Source organism: Gambusia affinis, linkage group LG20 (genome assembly GCF_019740435.1).
Source record: "Gambusia affinis linkage group LG20, SWU_Gaff_1.0, whole genome shotgun sequence".
NCBI classification, from domain to species: domain Eukaryota; kingdom Metazoa; phylum Chordata; class Actinopteri; order Cyprinodontiformes; family Poeciliidae; genus Gambusia; species Gambusia affinis.
This window is the reverse complement of record NC_057887.1, coordinates 10,767,546-10,787,554: the sequence shown is the minus strand read 5'-3', so window position 1 is coordinate 10,787,554 and position 20,009 is coordinate 10,767,546. Positions and strand designations below refer to the sequence as shown.

The 20,009-nt window shown below is 37.3% G+C and overlaps 1 protein-coding gene across 1 annotated transcript; it reads left to right on the top strand.

Moving 5' to 3' along the window:
- The first annotated feature begins 5,524 nt into the window (after positions 1-5,524).
- On the top strand, positions 5,525-14,891 carry meox1 (mesenchyme homeobox 1). Its single transcript, XM_044103064.1, has 3 exons — positions 5,525-6,431; positions 10,883-11,055; positions 14,126-14,891. Exons 1-3 carry the CDS (start codon positions 5,930-5,932, stop codon positions 14,246-14,248), a joined length of 798 nt encoding a protein of 265 aa, XP_043958999.1. The 5' UTR covers positions 5,525-5,929; the 3' UTR covers positions 14,249-14,891.
- Positions 14,892-20,009: the final 5,118 nt, after the last annotated feature.

Here is a 20,009-nt window from a genome sequence, read left to right as displayed (position 1 = left end):
TCTATGCTACAGTTGGAGATATGTTGTTTTCTGCTGAGCATAATCATTTTGTGGCTAAAGCAAACATTATTTTTACATCAACTTCTAAGTTATAAGAAACTTCTGTTAAAATCATTTGAAGACACAGAATCAGTCCGGTACTGGTGGGTTGGTCTGTCAGTCACTAATAAATCGATAAATGGTCAATAAATCAGTTGGCCAATAAATGTATCCTATTATACATGTATATAATGTAGATACAATAAGTTTATAGCAGGTGTGTGAATGATCTAATGATCGGACTACTGATTGCAGCCTGTCCACAATGTTAGCAAAACTAGAGGGCCCCAAAACCAAATTTCACTTAGGGCCCCATCGGGGCTTGGGCCGGCTCTGCTTCCACACCATATTCATGACATAGAACTTGATTCAGTCAAATAAAAAAGTGACGCAACTGTACGGATGTTTATTAGTGGAAATGTAAGAAGAATCCTCTTCTGTATAAAAAGACATGTTAGAAGACATTATGAAGGTTTGTGATATACAACAATAGTAGTATGTACCTGAACCAACAGCTGGATTTCCAAAATCGAGTGAAAACTCTTCAGATTTGAATTCAGAAGATTAGGCCTAAGTAAAACTTTTTACTTAGCATGTCTTCTCCAACAAATTTAGTTTGCCATGAGTTCTGTCAACTGTAGGTAACATATAGACTGAACAACGTTTCTACAGAACCTCGCTTGGAAAAGGTTCAAGGTATCTGTTGAAGTTGGAGAGTTAGAGTCCTGCTGATCTTTCATTTATTGGATGGTGTGATTTGCTTCTTGGCTGCACCAGTTAGACAGCAGCAGCCTTTTTTATTGGCTCTCATTTCCAAGTCAGATTGCAGAAGCTCATATCTCAGTGGCACTGATGGTTACATAACCATGAGATAAATTAACAGCGGGGGGTGCTGGAGGGAATTCACAGATTGTTTATGCTTGTCATACTGCATGTGCCGTTATCTGATTTCTAAATACCCCCAGCACCTCACCACCTCACCTGTCAATAGAGGAGGTAGAAAGCGGCTCCCAGCCCAGTCAGATTCAGGTGAATATGGGGTCACAGCCATTTTGCCGTCAGAATGAGGAGACTGATGAAGACTAGTGTCATGAAGATGGATCAGATTTAAACACACACACACAAACACGCACATGGTGTTGCTTACGCACTTAATCACAAATTTTTGCACATATTTATGCAAAATTCTTCTTCTCTGTCTACATGACTTAAACCTATACTTCAATATGAACTACCTCTGTTTTTTACTTCATTCTCACTTTTTCTTTATTGTACAACACACACACACACACGCCCCCCCCTCCCCCCCGCACCCCCGAACACACACACACACACACACACGCACCCACGCCGACTCACACACACAGTTAGACTGACAGTAACAGGTTGTCGGCAGGGTGAGGGGTGATGTGACTAATGTCCAGCTCATTTATCTGCAGCTTGTGAAGTGACTCTCATTGGGTTTGAGTCCACATACTAAAGTTTCTCAAACAAACATGCTTTGTGTTGCATAAACATCGGCATAGCAGAAGTGATCATATTTTACCACAGCCAGTGCAGAAGCATCCAGGGAAACCTGTTGTCTATTCTACAAAATGTATCATAAGTTTATGCCTTTGTTAAACATAAGGTTGGTAGCATTTATAGAACCCAAATTTCAAATAGGCCACAAGAGAATTTTTCGGTCAGTCTTACTGAGGAAGAAAATCTTTGCAAGCTACAAATATCTTCTCAAGTTTTATTGAGTCTAACTTTTATATATGTTGTAATATAGAACTCTTGAGAGTTTAAATGTAACCATTTGAACATGCTTGGTCTAATAAAGTGTAATTTTTCCCTATTTTATTTTGTGGTAGTTCCCTTCCTTACAGGGACTTGCAAAAGAATGCATACCACTTTTTTTTTTTTACAGTCTTTAAAACCATTTAATACGCTTTAATGGGTTAATCCTCCGTCTTTATAGCTTCTGGAATAGTGGATATTAGCGATTGGGTAAAATTGAAAACTGCAACAGAGTCTACGCCTCCAGGAAGCAATTGTTTTTAGATGGCCAAAACCCCAGACCCTCTGGACGAGGCAAAGTGTGGTACAAGGGCCTGGTTTTTACCAGGCTAGGTCAATATCAAAATTAATTATTATTTTACCTCAGTTGTTTCTCTGAAGCAATAACAGTGACAAAAGTAGTCTAATGTGCTAGCAAAGGTAATTAGAATCGATTTCTTCAATTTATCTGTGAAAGATAAAGTTTGCATAAAAGCCATCATAGTTTATTACTATAGTTAGCACACTACAACAAGTGGAAAAAGGAACGTGAGATTACAATTTCTACCAAACGTAAGACCTGTTTAGTGTAAAATCAAACACAAGAAATGGCCCATCTAAGACAGAATATGCCATTTTTTCCTGTTAAAGCTCAGACTGATTATCGATCTGTAACATGGTTTGCTGAGACAAGAAGTTAGAACTCCCATGAAACACTACATATAAAGTGGAGTTGCTTATGATCTAAATGCTGATTTTTACCAAATGACAACCATTTTAAGTTTGAGAAGACATATTTTTTGGTACTGGAGTTACTAAGGTTATTGCTGTAAATTGGCTTTGAAAAGCAGAGGGTTTGCAGTGTTTGTTTTTTTTCTTTCTAACTGAAAATGTACAAGATAAAAAGCCATCTGCTGATCTATGCCCATTTGATTTAACTTCTTGGTAAAGTGCATCCCAGCAGCCTGAATCGTTCTTTTGAGTTATTCGGATACATGCTGTTATTGACGTATATGTTCAGAGTGGTCACACAGAGAAACACACAGTAATTTATCTTGACACACAGATGGCCCCTGCTCTGACCACAAATGTAGTGTAACCTCTGCTCCCTGTGGTGTGGGCAGGACTCAGGCTGCCAGTAAAAACGAGGGATGCTTCATGGCTCAACAATTCGCTAGCTAAATGGAAAGGTTTTGCTGTGTGACCTGAAACTCTCTCCCCTGTGCCTCTTTTTTTTCCCATTCTTTCTATATCTCCTTTGCTCTTTTTTGTGTCGTTTTGGCCTCCAGATTTTTCTGTCGAACTAAAAGTCAGACCTTTTGAGTCTTTTCGCCTTACCTTACAATTCTGAACTAGTATTAAATGCAAGCGCAGGGTCACTGCAACACCTACGATTAGCAATATCTTTCTTTTTTTTTTTTTTCCTCTTTATGTAGTGATGCATGCAGTAATGTACATACTGAAATTAGCAAGGTAATTAATCATGCACTTTACATGAGTTACCAGCCTTTTGTCAGCTGTTTTAGCGAAGACAGTTATGGAAGATAACTTTAATTTAACAAGAAGTGTTACCTTCATATGACTGTACATGTTTTTCAACACTGGAGAGATTTACAGGCAGCCAATTTTCCTATTTTGGGGGGCAAAGTGTAAATCCTTCTTTCAGCCAGCTGACCTGCAATTAACCCAACAAAAGTTGAGATAGGCTATCCATCAAATATCTGGGGAAATCTCAAACCACTTTGGCACCTTCCCTGCCATTCAAGGAAAAACGCTGTTAAGTGTTTGAACGATTTGATGGAATTTCTTGTTTGTTTTTTCTTCAGAACTTTTATCGACCTTTGTACAGACTGATACGGGATCTTATTTCAACTTGATGGATTTGATCTGTTTTCAAAAAACAAATCCTGTTCAGATTTTTTAAGAAGATGAGCATCACATGTTCTGATGTGTTTCATGTCCAAGAACCGAACAACACGTTTCACCGTGGGAATTGTGTTCTCATTTTTGAGATGTAGGCAATTCTTTATTGAGTAAATTCTTGAAAAATAAATTCTTTATATTTCGTTTGGTCAAAGCATCTTCTTTCAAACGTCTGCTGTGCCATCTGCATGGCTTGTGGCAGACTTTACATAAGACTACTTAAAGATCTCTTGCATCAATGACTTTCTTCCTCCCACTCTCCCATAAAATTAATATTTGTGGAGAGCGCATCTATTAGTTGCCAACAGATTTTCCCACCTGAGCTTTGCATCTCTGCTGTTTCTCAAGAGTCACCATGTACCTCTTGGCTTCCTCGCCGAGTAATTAAATCCTTGCCTGGATGACAGCCACGTCTCAGTAACTTTGCAGTTGTGCCATACTCTATGCTCAAATTATGGACTGAACAATTCTCAAAGAACTCTTAATAACCAAACCCCATATTTTATATAGCTTTCTTCTTGACATGTTTGCTATTGTCAGCATTTTCTGGTGTATTTTGGACTTTGGCAGTTTGTTTACTTGATTTCCATTTAGTCCTTCTACCTGTCAAAAGCAGCAATTTGCACAGTAGTTGTTATATATACTCATTTGTTCTAACTTTATGTTTCTGTATAAATTTGGGGTACTCTGTAAAAAAGATGCATGCAATGTATGTACAGTTATTTTTCCTCTGATGAGTTTGCTCTGCGCCATGGACAGGTCACGATGGACCGGCAGCCTGTCCAGGTTGTGTCTGCCTAATGACTGCTGGAGACAGGCATTAGCCCCCTGCATTCCTACCAGGATCAGTGTGTAAAGACAGTATATGGATGCATTGATGGATGGTAAGCTCGACCATTAAGTAAAGTCAGTTGTATGCACTTGAAACATTATTGAGCACCTCCACAAAAAAAAAAAATATTCCTCTCCATAGCTTGTTCTTTCCTGTAACAAAATGAGTGATCCCCCACTTCTAGTTTCTAAGGGATTATGCCTCAGTTCATGATTATAAGCCTTTTGTGTTGTATGGTTGAGTGAGTTTAGTTGATTATCCAAAATCTGGTTTGGTGAAAACGGTCTTAAGGGGGTTTAAAGTCATTACTTCACAGGGAAAAGGCATGTAGAGATGAAAACTCACAGTCAAATAAAAAGGCAATGTCACTCGGTTCTGTTGAGAGACAGTTTTAGTCCATGCCTGTGAAATATAGTCTTGAAATTCCATACTGTGTTTCCTCAACATCAGAAAACCTCGGGAGGTGTGAGCGCTTGCATAAAACCAATATCAGATCCAGTTGTTCTCTCACCTTGAAGCTTCAGAAAGTCCAACCAGGTGGTTTCAGCCACACATATACAGCCATAAAAAGAAAGAAAAAGAGGGAGAGAGAAAGTTTTCAAATTTGATGGGACAGCCAGGGATTGGGGTTGGAGTGAAGGGGTTACGGTTAACTTTCCTTTAAAGGGTGTCAAAAAGGGAACTAAATTGGGTGTCAGAAAGCAGTAAGAAGCTGAAATAAGTCAGGGTCTCCAGCTCCCAGGTGGGTGGGTGCTTGCTTTATACTTTTCAGACAATGTCTCTTTAAAAAGCCCTGCGTCTGGAAAGCCCATTAGACGTGCATATAAAATTTCCCCCCCGTGATTAATAGATGATGAGGACGGGTTGGTCGAAGGGTACCAACATGTGGACGGCTTAGGGCTCCTCCTCCTGCAGGCTCACGTTTCACTCCATAAACTTGCCACTCTTTCCCACCTATGTGTTTAAAAAGGAGGAGGAGGAGGTCTCGCTTGTCAAGAACTCCTCAGAAGAGTTGTGAAAACAACCAGGCGAAGGAGGGAGTCACACAGTTGCAGATGCAGCTCCCACGCTGAGCCACGAGACAGTCAGATTCTTCAGGGAGAGAGTGTGAGAGAGTGTGTGAGCAGAAACGCCAGAGGACGTCACTTACACTCCCACAGAGAGAGCGCTGTCACTAGAAGGTGTCTATCCTCACGCTTTCTGAGCTGTGGAAAACTCAGCAGCCCACTGACAGGAGCCAGCCTTCTGCAGCAGATGAAATGAGAGCTTCGATAAGTTATATGTAGTCAAAAGTGGCAAAGATACAGGTTTCTAGAACTAGGCTTTAAACTCAAGAAGATTACTCAGAATTGAGAGGAACTCTTTTGCATCACCATGGATCAGCCAGCGAGCAGCTGCATGCGGAGCGCCCATCCTAGCAGTCCCATCTGGGGGTGCATGAGAAACCCCCACTCCGGGGTCCCAGGAACCAATCTGCAGTCTCCGTACCAGCAAACCCCATTCTCTCTGCACCAAAAACCTGAGTTCTTGGCTTACACGGACTTCTCCACCTCCTGCCTGGTGCCAAGCGCACCCCATGCGGCCTACCCACGGGACGACAGACTCTATCAAGACAGCCACGGTGGTTACCCAAGAGCTGACTGGCAGTTCAACCCCTGCGAGAACCGGTCAAGGTCAACTGATGCCTGCCCACCCATTTCGGCCACGGTAGTGGGCACTGGAGGTGGTGGAGGTTCTGAGCTGGAGAACGTGGGGGGCGAAAGGGTGCCAGGCAGTGTCCCACCAGGGTGTCTGGATGGAGAATACTCACCCCAGAGCGTAGCATCAGCTGACTCGGACAAGAAGTGCTCCAATAAAAGGAAGAGAGATGTCGCAGGTGAGTCTGCGTTTGCTGTGACAATGTTGAGGCAAGGCAAGTTTATTGCACATTGCACTATTCATACAGAGTCATTTGATTGCCTTATGGGAAAATATGGATTAGTAGAATTAAACACAAAGATTTGTTTCTTGCACGATTATAAAATGCTATAAAGCAAACAGAGGGGGATTTAAAATAAAATATATAAAATCAATGTGAGCAGTCAACCATCCAGTCTACACCCACTTACTCACTAGAAATCGAAACATTTAGGAAGTTTTGATATATTTTGAATATCTAACAAAAAGTGGTCCTATGATGATGGAGAAAGGAAGAAAATAACAGGGAAGGTTTTAGTTTTACCTTTTCTGTCAAATAATCCTAATTTCTTCCAATGAAAAATTGATTAATATCATTTTAGATAAATATCTATAAACATAGCTTATAAACCAAAGGCCAGGCCACATTTAAGCTTTTGGAATTCCCGTGTCAAGGTCAAGAATTTCTTCCTTGACCTGCATCGGACCTGGCAAAAACAAACAATCCAGCTATTTCCTTGCCAAATTGGGCTTATTGCAGCAGCACTCTCTGCAGATCGCTGTGTGAAAGGTGAGAAGGTGACAAGACCTTAGTGTTTGAGATGCCATTTAAGCTGCAGTTGCATCCTCTTATTGTCCAAGCGCTTATAACCAGCTTTCATATTACTGGTTCATTATGTTTTATATCCGTGGGAAAGAAAGCATTGCTTTAAACCAATTTATCCACATTACAAAGTAGTGCAAAACACTATACTGGGTGTTGGAGGGTAAACATTTTAACCTATCTGGTACTTCAAAATGTATTTACTGCAGATGACAAAATAAATGAATAAATCTTGCCACCGTTGGATGAAAACTCTTAAAATAGTTTTTCCATTTCACTGTAAAATATTATGGCTCCTTACAGAGTATACTTTACTTTAAGGTAGGTGAAGTATTTACCTTTGAAACCAGAAGCATTAGTAATGCTGTTGGATTTTAATGCCATTTACTCATCATATCCGATTTCACACATGCTAATAGGAGTTTGAAATAACCGATAGGCGTGACGGACGAATTCCCAAAAGTCTCAGGTGTAACTTTAGCAGCAAAAACCAACAGGCCAAAGGAAACGTTTATTTAAACTGAATCTAAATGCGTAAAATTGCCCGTTCTCCAGTTTTTCACTCTGGCAAAATAAAACTTTGTCCACCACAGTACATTCAAATACCTAATTGTTGATGGTCTCAGAATTTTGATAATTAGCAGGTATTTCCAGTTTCATTTTATATAAAACTGGAAATGATTAGATTTGCTTATCTTTTGTCTGCTTCATTTAAATAGCATGTTCTCCTGTCTTTCCCATTTTGGCTTTGAATAAGAGCGGCTAAGAAAAATTAAAGCTTATAGAAACAAGAAAAAAAATATACCAACTTGCGTGAATTAAAAATGCTTCAGTATGATTCATATTATAGGATGAGTTTTTCAAATGTAATATATGTGTCACAAATTATTTACGCGCAAGAAAAAGGAAGGAGGATTGGATAGCCAACAAGAAAAAAAAATCATAGGGGCTTTGGTCCGCTTAAAAAAAAATTCAGTTAAAATGACATTCTAAAAATGTTGGGCTGTCTGGTGGTAACAACGATTTCACTTTAACAGTTTTTTGGGTTTTTTTAGAATGATCAGACTCAACCAACTATAACTCAGCATATCTGATAAAAGCTACCAAACCAATGCATACAGCAGACATGAGGCTTATTAAAAAAATTAGATGGGGGAGGATGAACCCCCCCCCCCCACCCCACCCCACCCGATCCGACACCCACCCACACCCCTGCTCTGTAACCTCCTCTTGCCATCCCCCCCTTCCCTCCCTTTCTTACCTTAATGTAACCTCCACTCTCTCCCCTGAAAACAAGCCAGACCACGTCTGGTAAATTCACTTTCCTCCAAGCCCACTTCTTACATTCTTATCCATTGACATTTTCCTGTCGTTAAGCCGTAACACAATCTCCCACTGAGTGCATGCAACATGTCTGACCACTGCATCAGCTCTTGGTTTTAGACAAAAAAAAAAAAAAAAAAAAAAGAGCCGTTCGCCTTCATAAAACTGACAGGCTGGTAGAAGAGCATATATTAGGAAAATGTCCCAAAGGCATTTGCATGACAGGCACAGCTGCTGTACAGTCAGCCTTCATGAGTTTTTGCTGATATGATAATGTAATGCAGATGAGGGATACTGCCAAAAGTTATACAGCAAAAGTTCTGTAATCTGACACTGACTTCACACCAAATGTTTGACTCTATTTTTCTTCTTTTTAGCTATTAAATCCTCCTAAACTATTGTAATTTATTTCAGAGATATTAATATAAACATCAGTATGAACATTAGTAGTTTTACCTTTACTTATTTCAGTATGTTTAACACTGACATAACCCCAGTTATGTAAATTTGGCGCGACCAAATGCATTAAGGAAAAAGATAAGCATTTACGCTAATAGCCATATGTAGTCAGAGGACATAGAATTTCCAGAACATACAGATCAGGTCCCTATATAATTTATACATAATTTTGTCTTCTTTTATATATTTCTTTGACTGTTTTTAAAGGCCACCAACTTATTAAACTTAGTTCAAAATATATTTTCATTACTGAAGCTAAAAAATCGGATTAATTTCTTCAACAAATTAATTATTCTGTTTTTGAACAAGTTTGTTTTCTCTATGAGGTCACAACCATAAACATTAACTTACAGCTTCATTAAAATGCAAAACAAAGGCTAGTATAAAGAAAATGAGCTAACTGCATATTGAACGTTTGCTCAGAGATTGCGCCTTGGATTGGTTCTAATTTACAACACTTTTAAATCTGTTTAGATTGAGACGAAATGCCTCCACCATCCACCAAAAGCACCAAATGCTGTTTTCTTAAGGACCCCGCTGAGTGCAGAAGCCTCCGTCATGCAAGTTTTACAGCCTCTGGCTGAGCAGGATGTTTCTTAGTGGGTCAGTGGGGGGTGAAGGGTGCAGGTTAGCATGGGGCCTGCCAGGTGTTCAGTTTAACTGGAAACCTGTTGAACACAGCTCCAGAGCAGAGGACTCTGAGTAGAGCATCATTTGTGATACTCCATTATTTTCTGTTCAGGGGAAAAAACAAGGCATGCACAACCCTATGCATGCAACATGAGTCAGATATGGTCTATTTTTCTTCTTTGGCCCACTGTTCTGGCAAGGACAAGGCAAAGGTTCTCACTTTGACAAATTAGAGCAATTTTGTGGGTATTACATCAGCTCGTAATGTGGCTACAAATGAACAATTATCACCCAAATGTTTTCCCTTTATTGGAGACAAGAGGTTTCACAAAAAAAAATGCTGAGCCACATTTGTTTGTTTATGTTCAGAATAATGAGGTGTAAATTAAAGACAACAGAAATTAGTAAACTGTAAAAAAAACTTTAACAAAGCATTTTTGCTTTTATATCTAAAAAAATCCTGTCATAAATCAATGATTATATTATTATCGAAACATATTAACCACATTTAAAAATTAAAAACAAATACTGAGGTGAAATATTAAAATAATTCAGTTTTGTCAAATGCACAAATAAACGACAATATATATTTTTTTCCAGATATAGAGATAGTGTTAATGTATTAATGCATTTATTTTAACTTTAAATTTTATTCATAGCATTTGCAGATAATTGTCTATTTTTGTATTTTGCTTTGGGAATTATATATTCATTTTCTATACATGGTGTGCGTCACTTTCATATGGATATTTCAGGAAATTTTTCCTTTATGTTTGCTGTCATGCACAGATGAGTTAATGCTGCTCTTCCCAAAGGGCTCCGGTGGGAAACCGTCAGTCAGACCTGGACACATCCGCACCTTTGTTCTTTTGTTAGATGCTTTAATGATGTTCCGCTGCATTCCTCTCCTAACTCAGTCCCTCTGTGGCCAGTTTGGTGGCCCCTGCCCTGTGCGCGATACATTCTCACGCATAGACGCACACATCAACACACACACGTGTGTGAACCACAATATATATATAAACGACTGCTCAGACGGAGAAGCAGTAACTTGCACGTTCATGCATACTTATTCAAAAATAATTAAATGGAAAACGCAGCTTTTATTGGGGGTGAACTTGAGTAGTAAGTTGAGGTCAGGGTGGTTTTTTGGTGCTGCTATTAGTGTGAAGTATACAGGCTTTGGAACCACGGTTTGGTAGCTTGCAAAGGTTTTTTTTGTTTTTTTCGGGTTTGTTTAATAATTGATGGCTGAACATTAAAAGCCTCAGAAATAACTCATAGTAAATTATCCAACGATTTGAAAGTGATTACTGAAAAACAGAGGATTTGCTTCATGCTAAAAAAAAAAAAAAAAATCAGACAGGGACCAATCAAAACCCCAGAAAACAATGTTTGTTTATGTCTCTACCTAGATATTCAGGACTCCAATTTTAAGGTGGACTCCAGCTGCAAGGCCAGGAAAGAGCGCACAGCGTTCACCAAGGAGCAGCTGAGGGAACTGGAGGCAGAGTTCACCCATCACAACTACCTGACAAGACTCCGTCGCTACGAGATCGCCGTCAACTTGGACCTCACAGAGAGACAGGTACCAGGCTTTTACTGAGAAAAAAAAAAAAAGTCTGTTCAACACAAATACATTTATACTTTTGGAATAAAACCCTACACATCTAATTAAAAACAGTCTGATTAGAGAGAAAGAAGGGAAGAGGTATTAAAATCTTCTTCAGTTACTAAAAGTATTTTAACCAAAGAGTGTTGTGAACATGACCAGGTAGAACTTATGTATGGTGCATGAAAAGGGTTATGTTCTGAGACTCATTTAGAGCCGGTCAAGCTTAAGACCACTATTCTTTTTACCAGTTACAAAAAAAAACTGACAAAAAAAAAAAAAAGAAAGAAATTTCTGTTTCTGACCTGGCAGAAACTCTATACAATATTCATAAGCACAAATAATCCAAAATCATTTACAAAATATCAAAAAATGTTACATTTGCTCTTTGATCTAGACAGTAGTTAAAATTATACATATTTAACGGAGTGAAGATATTTAAAAAAAAGTCCTACAGTGTGAAACTCAAAGGCAACTTTTCTAGGTAAAAGATACAAACATTGTCTAAAACGTCAGCTGAGCAAGATTATCCACATTAAATCTTTGTCGAATCTTCAGGTATTTTACAATCATCAAGTGTAAAACCAGCTAATTCCAGTCACCAGCCAATATATTGGTGCTACTCTTCTTTTCAATATCTAAAAATATTATGAAAAAATATATTCAATCAATATTAAAAAAATAAAAAAGATATCCTAAAACGTTTTTAATAGCTCAAAGGGGGGAGCACAAATCTTAGAAATCAATTAATAGATTTTCAGAAAATATCAATATTTTATTGTTTTAAATTATTTTAGCAGTGCCCTAAAGAAGGTACTTCTAAGGGTTCAGTAAGTGTCAGAAACTCTCATACTAAACTACTGCTGGTTAAAAAAACACAAACCTAGTTGAAAATGCCAATTACATAATTGTAAAACTAAATTATTCCATTTTTTTTATTCATCTGAGTTTTGTTTATAATCTCTTGTGCAAGATAATTTTTCGGCCTTTGATTATACTGCCATGCTGATACACAAGCGCAGATGCATCTGAATTACAATGAGGATTTTTTCCACAGTGCTTTTCAGCCTGTGGTTTGGGCAGAATGACGTGCAGCTGTAATTGTTGGGAGGCAGCTCCAGACTCGTTGAAATCGGGCAAAAACATATGTGGATGCTGCTGGATCAGACCTCAGTCTGCCTGTCAGAGCCAGCGCTCGTCCTAATGAGGCCACCGTGCAGTGACCACACACACGCTGTTGTCTGTTGCTTAATACCAATCCCAGCCTCCCTTAAGAACACACACACATCACATTCACACTATCAAGGTTCATCTTCACTCGGAGCTCCTTAATCAACCACATGCAACTTTCCAATAACATGCTCAAACTATTTGTGATTCTAAGTTGTGGTGAGTGGACACTATGATTCTAATTTCTTTGATTTACAAACCTTTTCATTTTTACATAAATGTTCCTTTCAAGACTTTTCAGTACAATAAACCAGTTAGAGATTTTGAAGCCAATTTTGCTGAAAACCTCATGGTGCTGATTTCAGTTGTTTTCTAGTTCAAGAATATGTTCTTGCTCCAAAAAATGATGATAACTTGTAGGTGCAATGGGCATATCAGCCTTACTGTTATCTGCACTGAAATAGGTGCAAAATATTGTTCCTCCTACTGCTTTTACATCATATATATATATATATATAATATATATATGATTAATATATATATTATATATTATATATATATATATATATATATATATATATATATATATATATATATATATATATATATATATATATATATATATATATATATATATATATATATAAGTATATACTGCAGAAAAGACACGTAACCTATTGATTGGCAACTCTGTAGTGTATCTGATACTCATAGATTTTTGAGCCTGAACCAGGAGCTGTGTTTTGGCAATTCATGTTGTGCAGAAAACCCAAGTGATTTTTATCCTTCGCTCTGAGATTTATGGGGGATTACTTGTCAATTTTTTTTTATTATTTTCAGTATGTTTTTGATTTTTCTGCCTGTGTTAAGGATTGTCCAAAACAATTGCAAGATGTAGAACGAAGTCACATCTGTTGTGCTATGAAATCAATATCTGGTGTAGATTTGTATTTAAGCTTTGTATTCAAGTTCCAAAGAAGAGTTTTGCTGGAGACATTAAAGGATTACGTTGTTTGTAGTCATTTTATTGTGTTTGCTAAAGTTTTTAAACTGCATATAAAAAGTCAAATTCCAGACTTTTTATTTAAAGCTTATGAAGGTAAATGAATTAATCTGCTGAAGCTCAAACATATATATTCAATAAGTGGTGATCTAAAAATTTGGGGTCATCGTTATTTATCAGACCATTAAATACTAATTATTAAAGAAAAAACTGCAAAAACTATTATGTCTATTATTTAATATTTAATTTTTGAATAGTATATTCTCTGAAGCTTTTTTGACACCAAATCTGCCTAATATTCTAGTACTGCCATCAATTAATCAGTCTCCCTCTCCTGCTGTTAATTTTGCTTTGATGAACGTTGAAAATAATCCGACACCAGTTCTTGTGTTTCCTCCTCCTCTGTCTTCTCGAACCCTCAGTCGATTGTTGCAGATGGCCTTTTCCACAGAGTCAGTCAGGTCCTGCTGGAGGTTTCTCCCTGTTAAGGAGAAGTTTTTATCTCCACTGTCGCTACATGAGGGATTGCTGTAAAGTCAGAGACTCAACGTTGACTTTAACAATTTTCTGCTGTCACCACGTGCTCATCCTGCAGACTGAATGCTTTGTGTCAATGATTCAATGCAATCAGCTTGCTTTCCTCTAACATTTTTTTTTAAATAGCTTTGAATATTCAGCTGAGCTCATTGTACTGTTTGAAAGCTAAGAGATCTTTAAGAATCTCTTAGTGTGATTACATTGAATTTTTTGTTGTTTTTACAGCGACTCGAAATGACTTTTGTGACTCTAAATAAAACTGAATTGAATTGAATATTCTTTAATACTCTTTGTGTATTTGTAGTTTAATAATATTCTTGTATTTTCTCATCCCAGGTTAAAGTCTGGTTCCAGAACAGAAGAATGAAGTGGAAGAGAGTGAAGGGAGGACAATCAGCCTCGCCGAACGACCTGGAAAATGATGACTTGGACTCGGCCGCTTCACCCAGCTCTGAATGAAGGAGGCCGTCACTGTAGAAAATTACAAAAAAAGGAAACTCGATCAGCTGGACATCAACACAACGTGTGTTTAATTCTGTGGAAAGTTGGCTGGTAGAAGCTTTAATTTTTAAGACTTCTTTTTTTAAGTATCCCATTGGAAATAAAAGACTGAGCACAGCTTGTACTGTTTTTCTGTTGTACATAGTTGATGTAATGAGCTGCGTTTTGACATTTTACTGATAAATACTCAGACTGACAGCCGCTCCGTTTTTGTACTGACTGTTTAAATATGAATGAAACTTGAGCTCAGACTGGATTGGTGACAGACAGAAGCTTTTGGTGTCTCAATGACATATCAGACTGTGATTGTGTTTGAAAACATGCCCTCTCCTTCCAGTATTGTTAGTAGGGCCTTTGATGCTTGACTACAACCACCTGGAAAGACTCCGACTGCACTCGTGTTGCCAAGTCCTAAGTGCCTCCGAGTCAGACATTTTTTGTTTTTTTTAAATAACTTGTCAGTTTCTACTTTTGCTTGTGATTATTTTTTTCTAGCGCTTTTTTTTTATCGCTCTTTTTATACAATTTGAATGCCATTCATAAAACACAGATGTTGACTTTTTTTGCAATAAGAATAAATCATCTTTTGCAAAATTATTTCTTCCATCTGCAGCAGCTTCTGAGTCATCAATTGAACACTTGGTACAGTGTGTTCTTGGCTGAACAACTCATTTGTGGACAGTTTGGTGAGACAATGAGAGCATCCGTCGTAAAGATTTTGAAATGGGATGAAGAGTGGGGCAAGTGCAATGACTCCTCACACTAGTGAGATTTCATGAAAGAAAGAACAAGGCACATACACACTCATACCTAATGACATGTTAGAGAGACTAATTGACCTAACAGTCAAGTTTTTGGACGGTGAGAGGAAACGTGGGGAGAACCTACGCATCCACCAAGGGAAAACATAAAAACTCTATGCAGAAAGATCCCAGGCCATGATTCAAACTCCTGTATCAAGACCACAGTAAAATCATGCGTGCCACTGAGCAGCCCTGTTCTAAATCAGTACAATTCATTGGATCCAACAAATGTAGCCAAATTAAAATCCAGTGATATAATAATCAATTGTAGTTCTAAAAATACAATCAAATTTGGTTGACCGTATAATGCCAGGTGGTAAAAAGATCAAAGTGAGCCCAGCCGTTGCCTACAAGTCATGAACTTGACAACCACCATAAACATCATGGATGGTAATCTGAATTGACCAGATATAGTACTTGGCAGGGAGCCAGGAGTAAAGTCTATATGACAGAAAACAGAGTTAATGACCACAGTAGCTCAATCAGTGATGTAATCTAGCTGAGAAACAGCTTAATGGAGAAACACTGAACCAGTAGTACAATGGGAGAAAGGTTGAAGAAAGATATTGGCTATGATTGTATTTTACTTAGAGATATCAGAGGACAGGGGGCTGAAATCAAATGCTCAGTTGTGTGGTTGGAACTTATGACACAACCAACACACATAACATTTTGTCAAATGCTATCAACAAAACAATAATGACCATAATACATCAAATATAAACAACTGTTCCTGTGATTTTTGTTTAAATACAACTCTAAACAAATGGGTTTTTAGCCTTGATTTAAAGGAGGTCCGTGTTTCGTGACTAGAAAATAAAGTAAAGAAGGTGTTTTTGCTGCTGGAAAATGAAATAATTGAAACAGCACATTAGAAGTGTTCATTATTAATTATAAAACGTATCTTTATATTTAATGAGGACATTCTTTCATATTTTAAGAGTGCACATTTTAGTAGCAGGAATTTCTACTAAACAAACAATATTACAGTTGACAAAGTTTGTCCTTTAAGGCAGTCTTAGTGAGCAAAGTACAATATGAGGAAGCCTCCTTGATTTTTATCAGCCTAATTCCATCATATCCTCCTCACTAAATCCCAAATTAAATAATTACATTCAGTTTTAACACTCAACATTTTTGTGTGCAGCTAAAGGAAATCCCACAAAACATGTCTTTTTTCATCTTCCAAGCAACTGAGCATTAGTAATAAAGATGATTAAGACTAACACAAAAGAAATTAGAATTATGTTTTATTTCTACAAACTAGTGCATTGTCAAATCGTGTAATTTTTTTAGGGTTTTGAGGTATTATTAATCCTATTGAGTCAATAGAAATAGAAATGTGTTTCAGTGGAAACAACGTAACGCAGCTGCTCTTGTAACCGCGGCATAAATATGTCCACGATTGTGGGATTATTTTAATTTAGTGCCGCATGGGTATGCCATCTCACTTAAGTTAAACACTTGGCCAAATTCACTGGACGCCTGTTTTAGGTATATTGCTGCTGAGTACTGAGGGTGAAGTCACTGCCTGCTTGGAACACTGATGAATGTTTTCTTATTGCTCTTTGCCCACAGAGACGTTCGTGTTCAAAGGAGAGGAGTTATTTCAAGAATGCTTCCTGCAGTCGAATCTGCTTTTATAATCAAAGCTTGTGGAAAAGGTCTTCTTTAACCTTACTTTGGATGTAACTGTCAAATGGATAAAGCAATTGGAGTGGCATTCTTTGGGCATGTTCGGGCATAACTGTGCCATGGATTTAAAAAATCTGCACAACCCTGGTAAAAAAAAGAGTTTTCTTAATATAACAAAATGAAATCAGAATGAATCATCTCAAGACTTTTTAAACATTTATTTTGACATTTTATCCTGCTAAAATAATAATAATAATAATAAAAAACCAACCATATCTGTTTCAGGGAAAATGCAATAAATAAAAAACTTTGATAATCTGGTTGCTTAAGTTTGAACATCTTTAAACTTATGTTTTGTTGATGACCCTTTTGATTCAATTCTATCGTTTCATGATAGGAGCCTGGGCATTTTTGTTCACCGTATTCGTAAAAGTTCTCCCAGTCTTTCAAGACCATTGTGAGGATATCTGCCTTGTATCCTCAAGATACACAAATTTTCTGTAATATGTACGGTTGAATTTTGGATGCACCGATGGAAAACTTTAATCTTGTTCTGCTTGAACTTCAAGCAATGGTGGAAAATAAAATCCTTATTCTCCTTAAGTTTTCGAACAAACACCAGAATGCTTTGGGTCAAAGCCGACTGGTATTTATAACTCTTTACTATTTTTTAAAGAAGGAAAAAATAGCTCCATCTGAAGATCAGTAATATCTTTTTAATCCTGTGCTTTGGGGACGATTCTCATTCTATTGAGGGTGCTGTGCTGACCCTAAATTGAACATACCTTACAATCACCAGCTGCTTATTTAGAACATATTTGCAACACAAAACACAATGGTACATAAGAAAGGGGATTTTTTACACTTAGTATCAGATGTCTTCACAACAGGATAACATGCCTGTTGTTGTGGTTGAGGGCAAAGGGGTAAATAATTCAGTTTCAGTCAAAGGTCCTGGAGATTTTTTGTTGGGTCACTGGTTCAACTGTTCCTGTTGCTGTTCATCAGGTAGTTTTTTCCAACAAGACAAGACAAACTGCTGGAATGGGTCAAAGATATCCACATAAAGAAGTCTAAATGTCTTTTCAATGCCGTATAGGATATGAGAACCCCTCAGTGTTGTTAATGGTTGCATCTGTGCCTTTATGTCCAATGCAGCATCTGGCAACCTGGTGGAGTTGTGCCTAATAGTTCTTGCTGACTACATACCAACGCAACATAAGCAGGATTCATTGTTGTCAAGTCTTTGCTGAAACTTTTCTACCCTCTATTCCCAGACTGACATCATGGATATTAGGCAAACATTCTATATTATATACATATATATATATATATATATATATATATATATATATATATATATATATATATATATATATATATATATATATATATATATATATATATATATATATATATATATATATATATATATATATATATATATATATATATATATATATATATGTTTAGATTTTTTTTATTTATCAAGGCAGAAAAACAAATTTTAGTGTCATTGTGCTATACCTGTGTACAGTTTATGTATTTTTTAAAGAATTTTAATGATTATTCCTTGCAGGTAAAGAAAACCTAAATATGTTGTGTCTCAGAAAATTTTAATATTACATAGACCAATCAAAAACTGATTTAAGCACAAATGTCAGGCTTCTGAAAAAAACCATAATCACAATTAGACTTCATAAAATGCTACAACAAACTGAAAATGAAAAATGCTGTATTTGATCTCATGAAATAGTTTATTTTCTCTATGTCTGATCTAGGGAGATCAGACATAGAGAATATGATAGGGGGCCCCCTATCATATTCCTGACCCAGAGCATGATACTGTCACTGCCATTTTTCATATACAAGGTTCTGGACCATGCATTTATAAAACACTCTTTGCTCAATGAGAACATTTTGTAGCTCCCATCAGACTCAACTAGAAGCAGTTTATAGCTTAACACTAATAAATCCAAGAAGATGTGAAATTGCATGCAGCATGTTGAGGTATAACCAAAAATCAATTCTGAAAATATTGTGCAATCATCAAAAAATAATGACCAGCTTAATCAACAGTTTCATAATGTTTGGATGCCACTTGTCTTTTGAAGGACACTAAGTACTTTTTAATGTGATATGATTGAGGCACATGCAAGCAGATAATACTGTCCAGTGAATTAAGTGACACAGCTGCAACCTGTATCTCCAAATAACACACAGCTTTGAAAAATCTTATATGTGCCCCATCGTAAGACAATATATGAAAGTGGACTTGGTTTGAAAATTTGATATGTGTTGTTCAGACTGTAAAAGTTTAAACACTGATAAATTATTACCAAAAAAAAATATCATATATTCATAGCCTAAATTTAAGGATTTGGAAATTCATACATCTATGCTATTGACACTTTCAATGTTTTACTATCATGCAAATTACTTTTTCAGAGAAATTGTACAGTACATGTCACATGAATTGTTATTTATTTTTTTACTGATAACCTGTCATTTTAGTAGGAGTGTTCAGAATTGTTTGATCTGCTGTACTAGTAACATTAGAAGAAGCTGTTAAAACTTTATTGACGCTGTAAGAAAACAGGTTTAACACAGATCAAATACTTTACAAACAGATAAGTAAAAAGAGAAGCCTTCATTTTAGTCTCTTTGGGTGTTTTGGCAGAATCACATCACCGCCGAATTAAATCTAATCCGTGAGTCTGACCACCCCAGTGCCTTTTAAAGAAACCTCCACAGCGAAATAACAACATTCCAGCCTCATTAGTTTACACTGCTGATATTAATACTATCATTACAATTGGACATGGTTTATTTGTACTACTATTACCACTAATACAATAATAGACCCTAATAGAGGTTGAATGAGGGGGTGGGGGACAGGATTGACTTGGAGACGTTCCACCTCCAGCAGCTGCAGCAGGGGCCCAACTAGGGTCAGGCGTACAGTAACACTTGACCCCAACACTGCTTGTGTGTACGTGTGCATGGTCAAACCCTCCCATCAGTTTCAGTCCCTACAGACCAGCAGAAAGGGCAGTAACCTCTGAAGGCTTTGTTTGGCCGGCCGGATTGGGAGCATAGGCCCACCATTGTAAGTCTGGGGACTCCTCAGCTCCAGCTCTTGTTTTCTTTGGGAAGCAGGAAATTGGATGACTGGCTACCTGCTACAACAACATCCTGTACTTGAGAAGCCGTCTTTTCACCCATACCCACCTATTATTTCCTTTTTCCATTATACACAAGTGGTCAGCCAACAAGGCTTC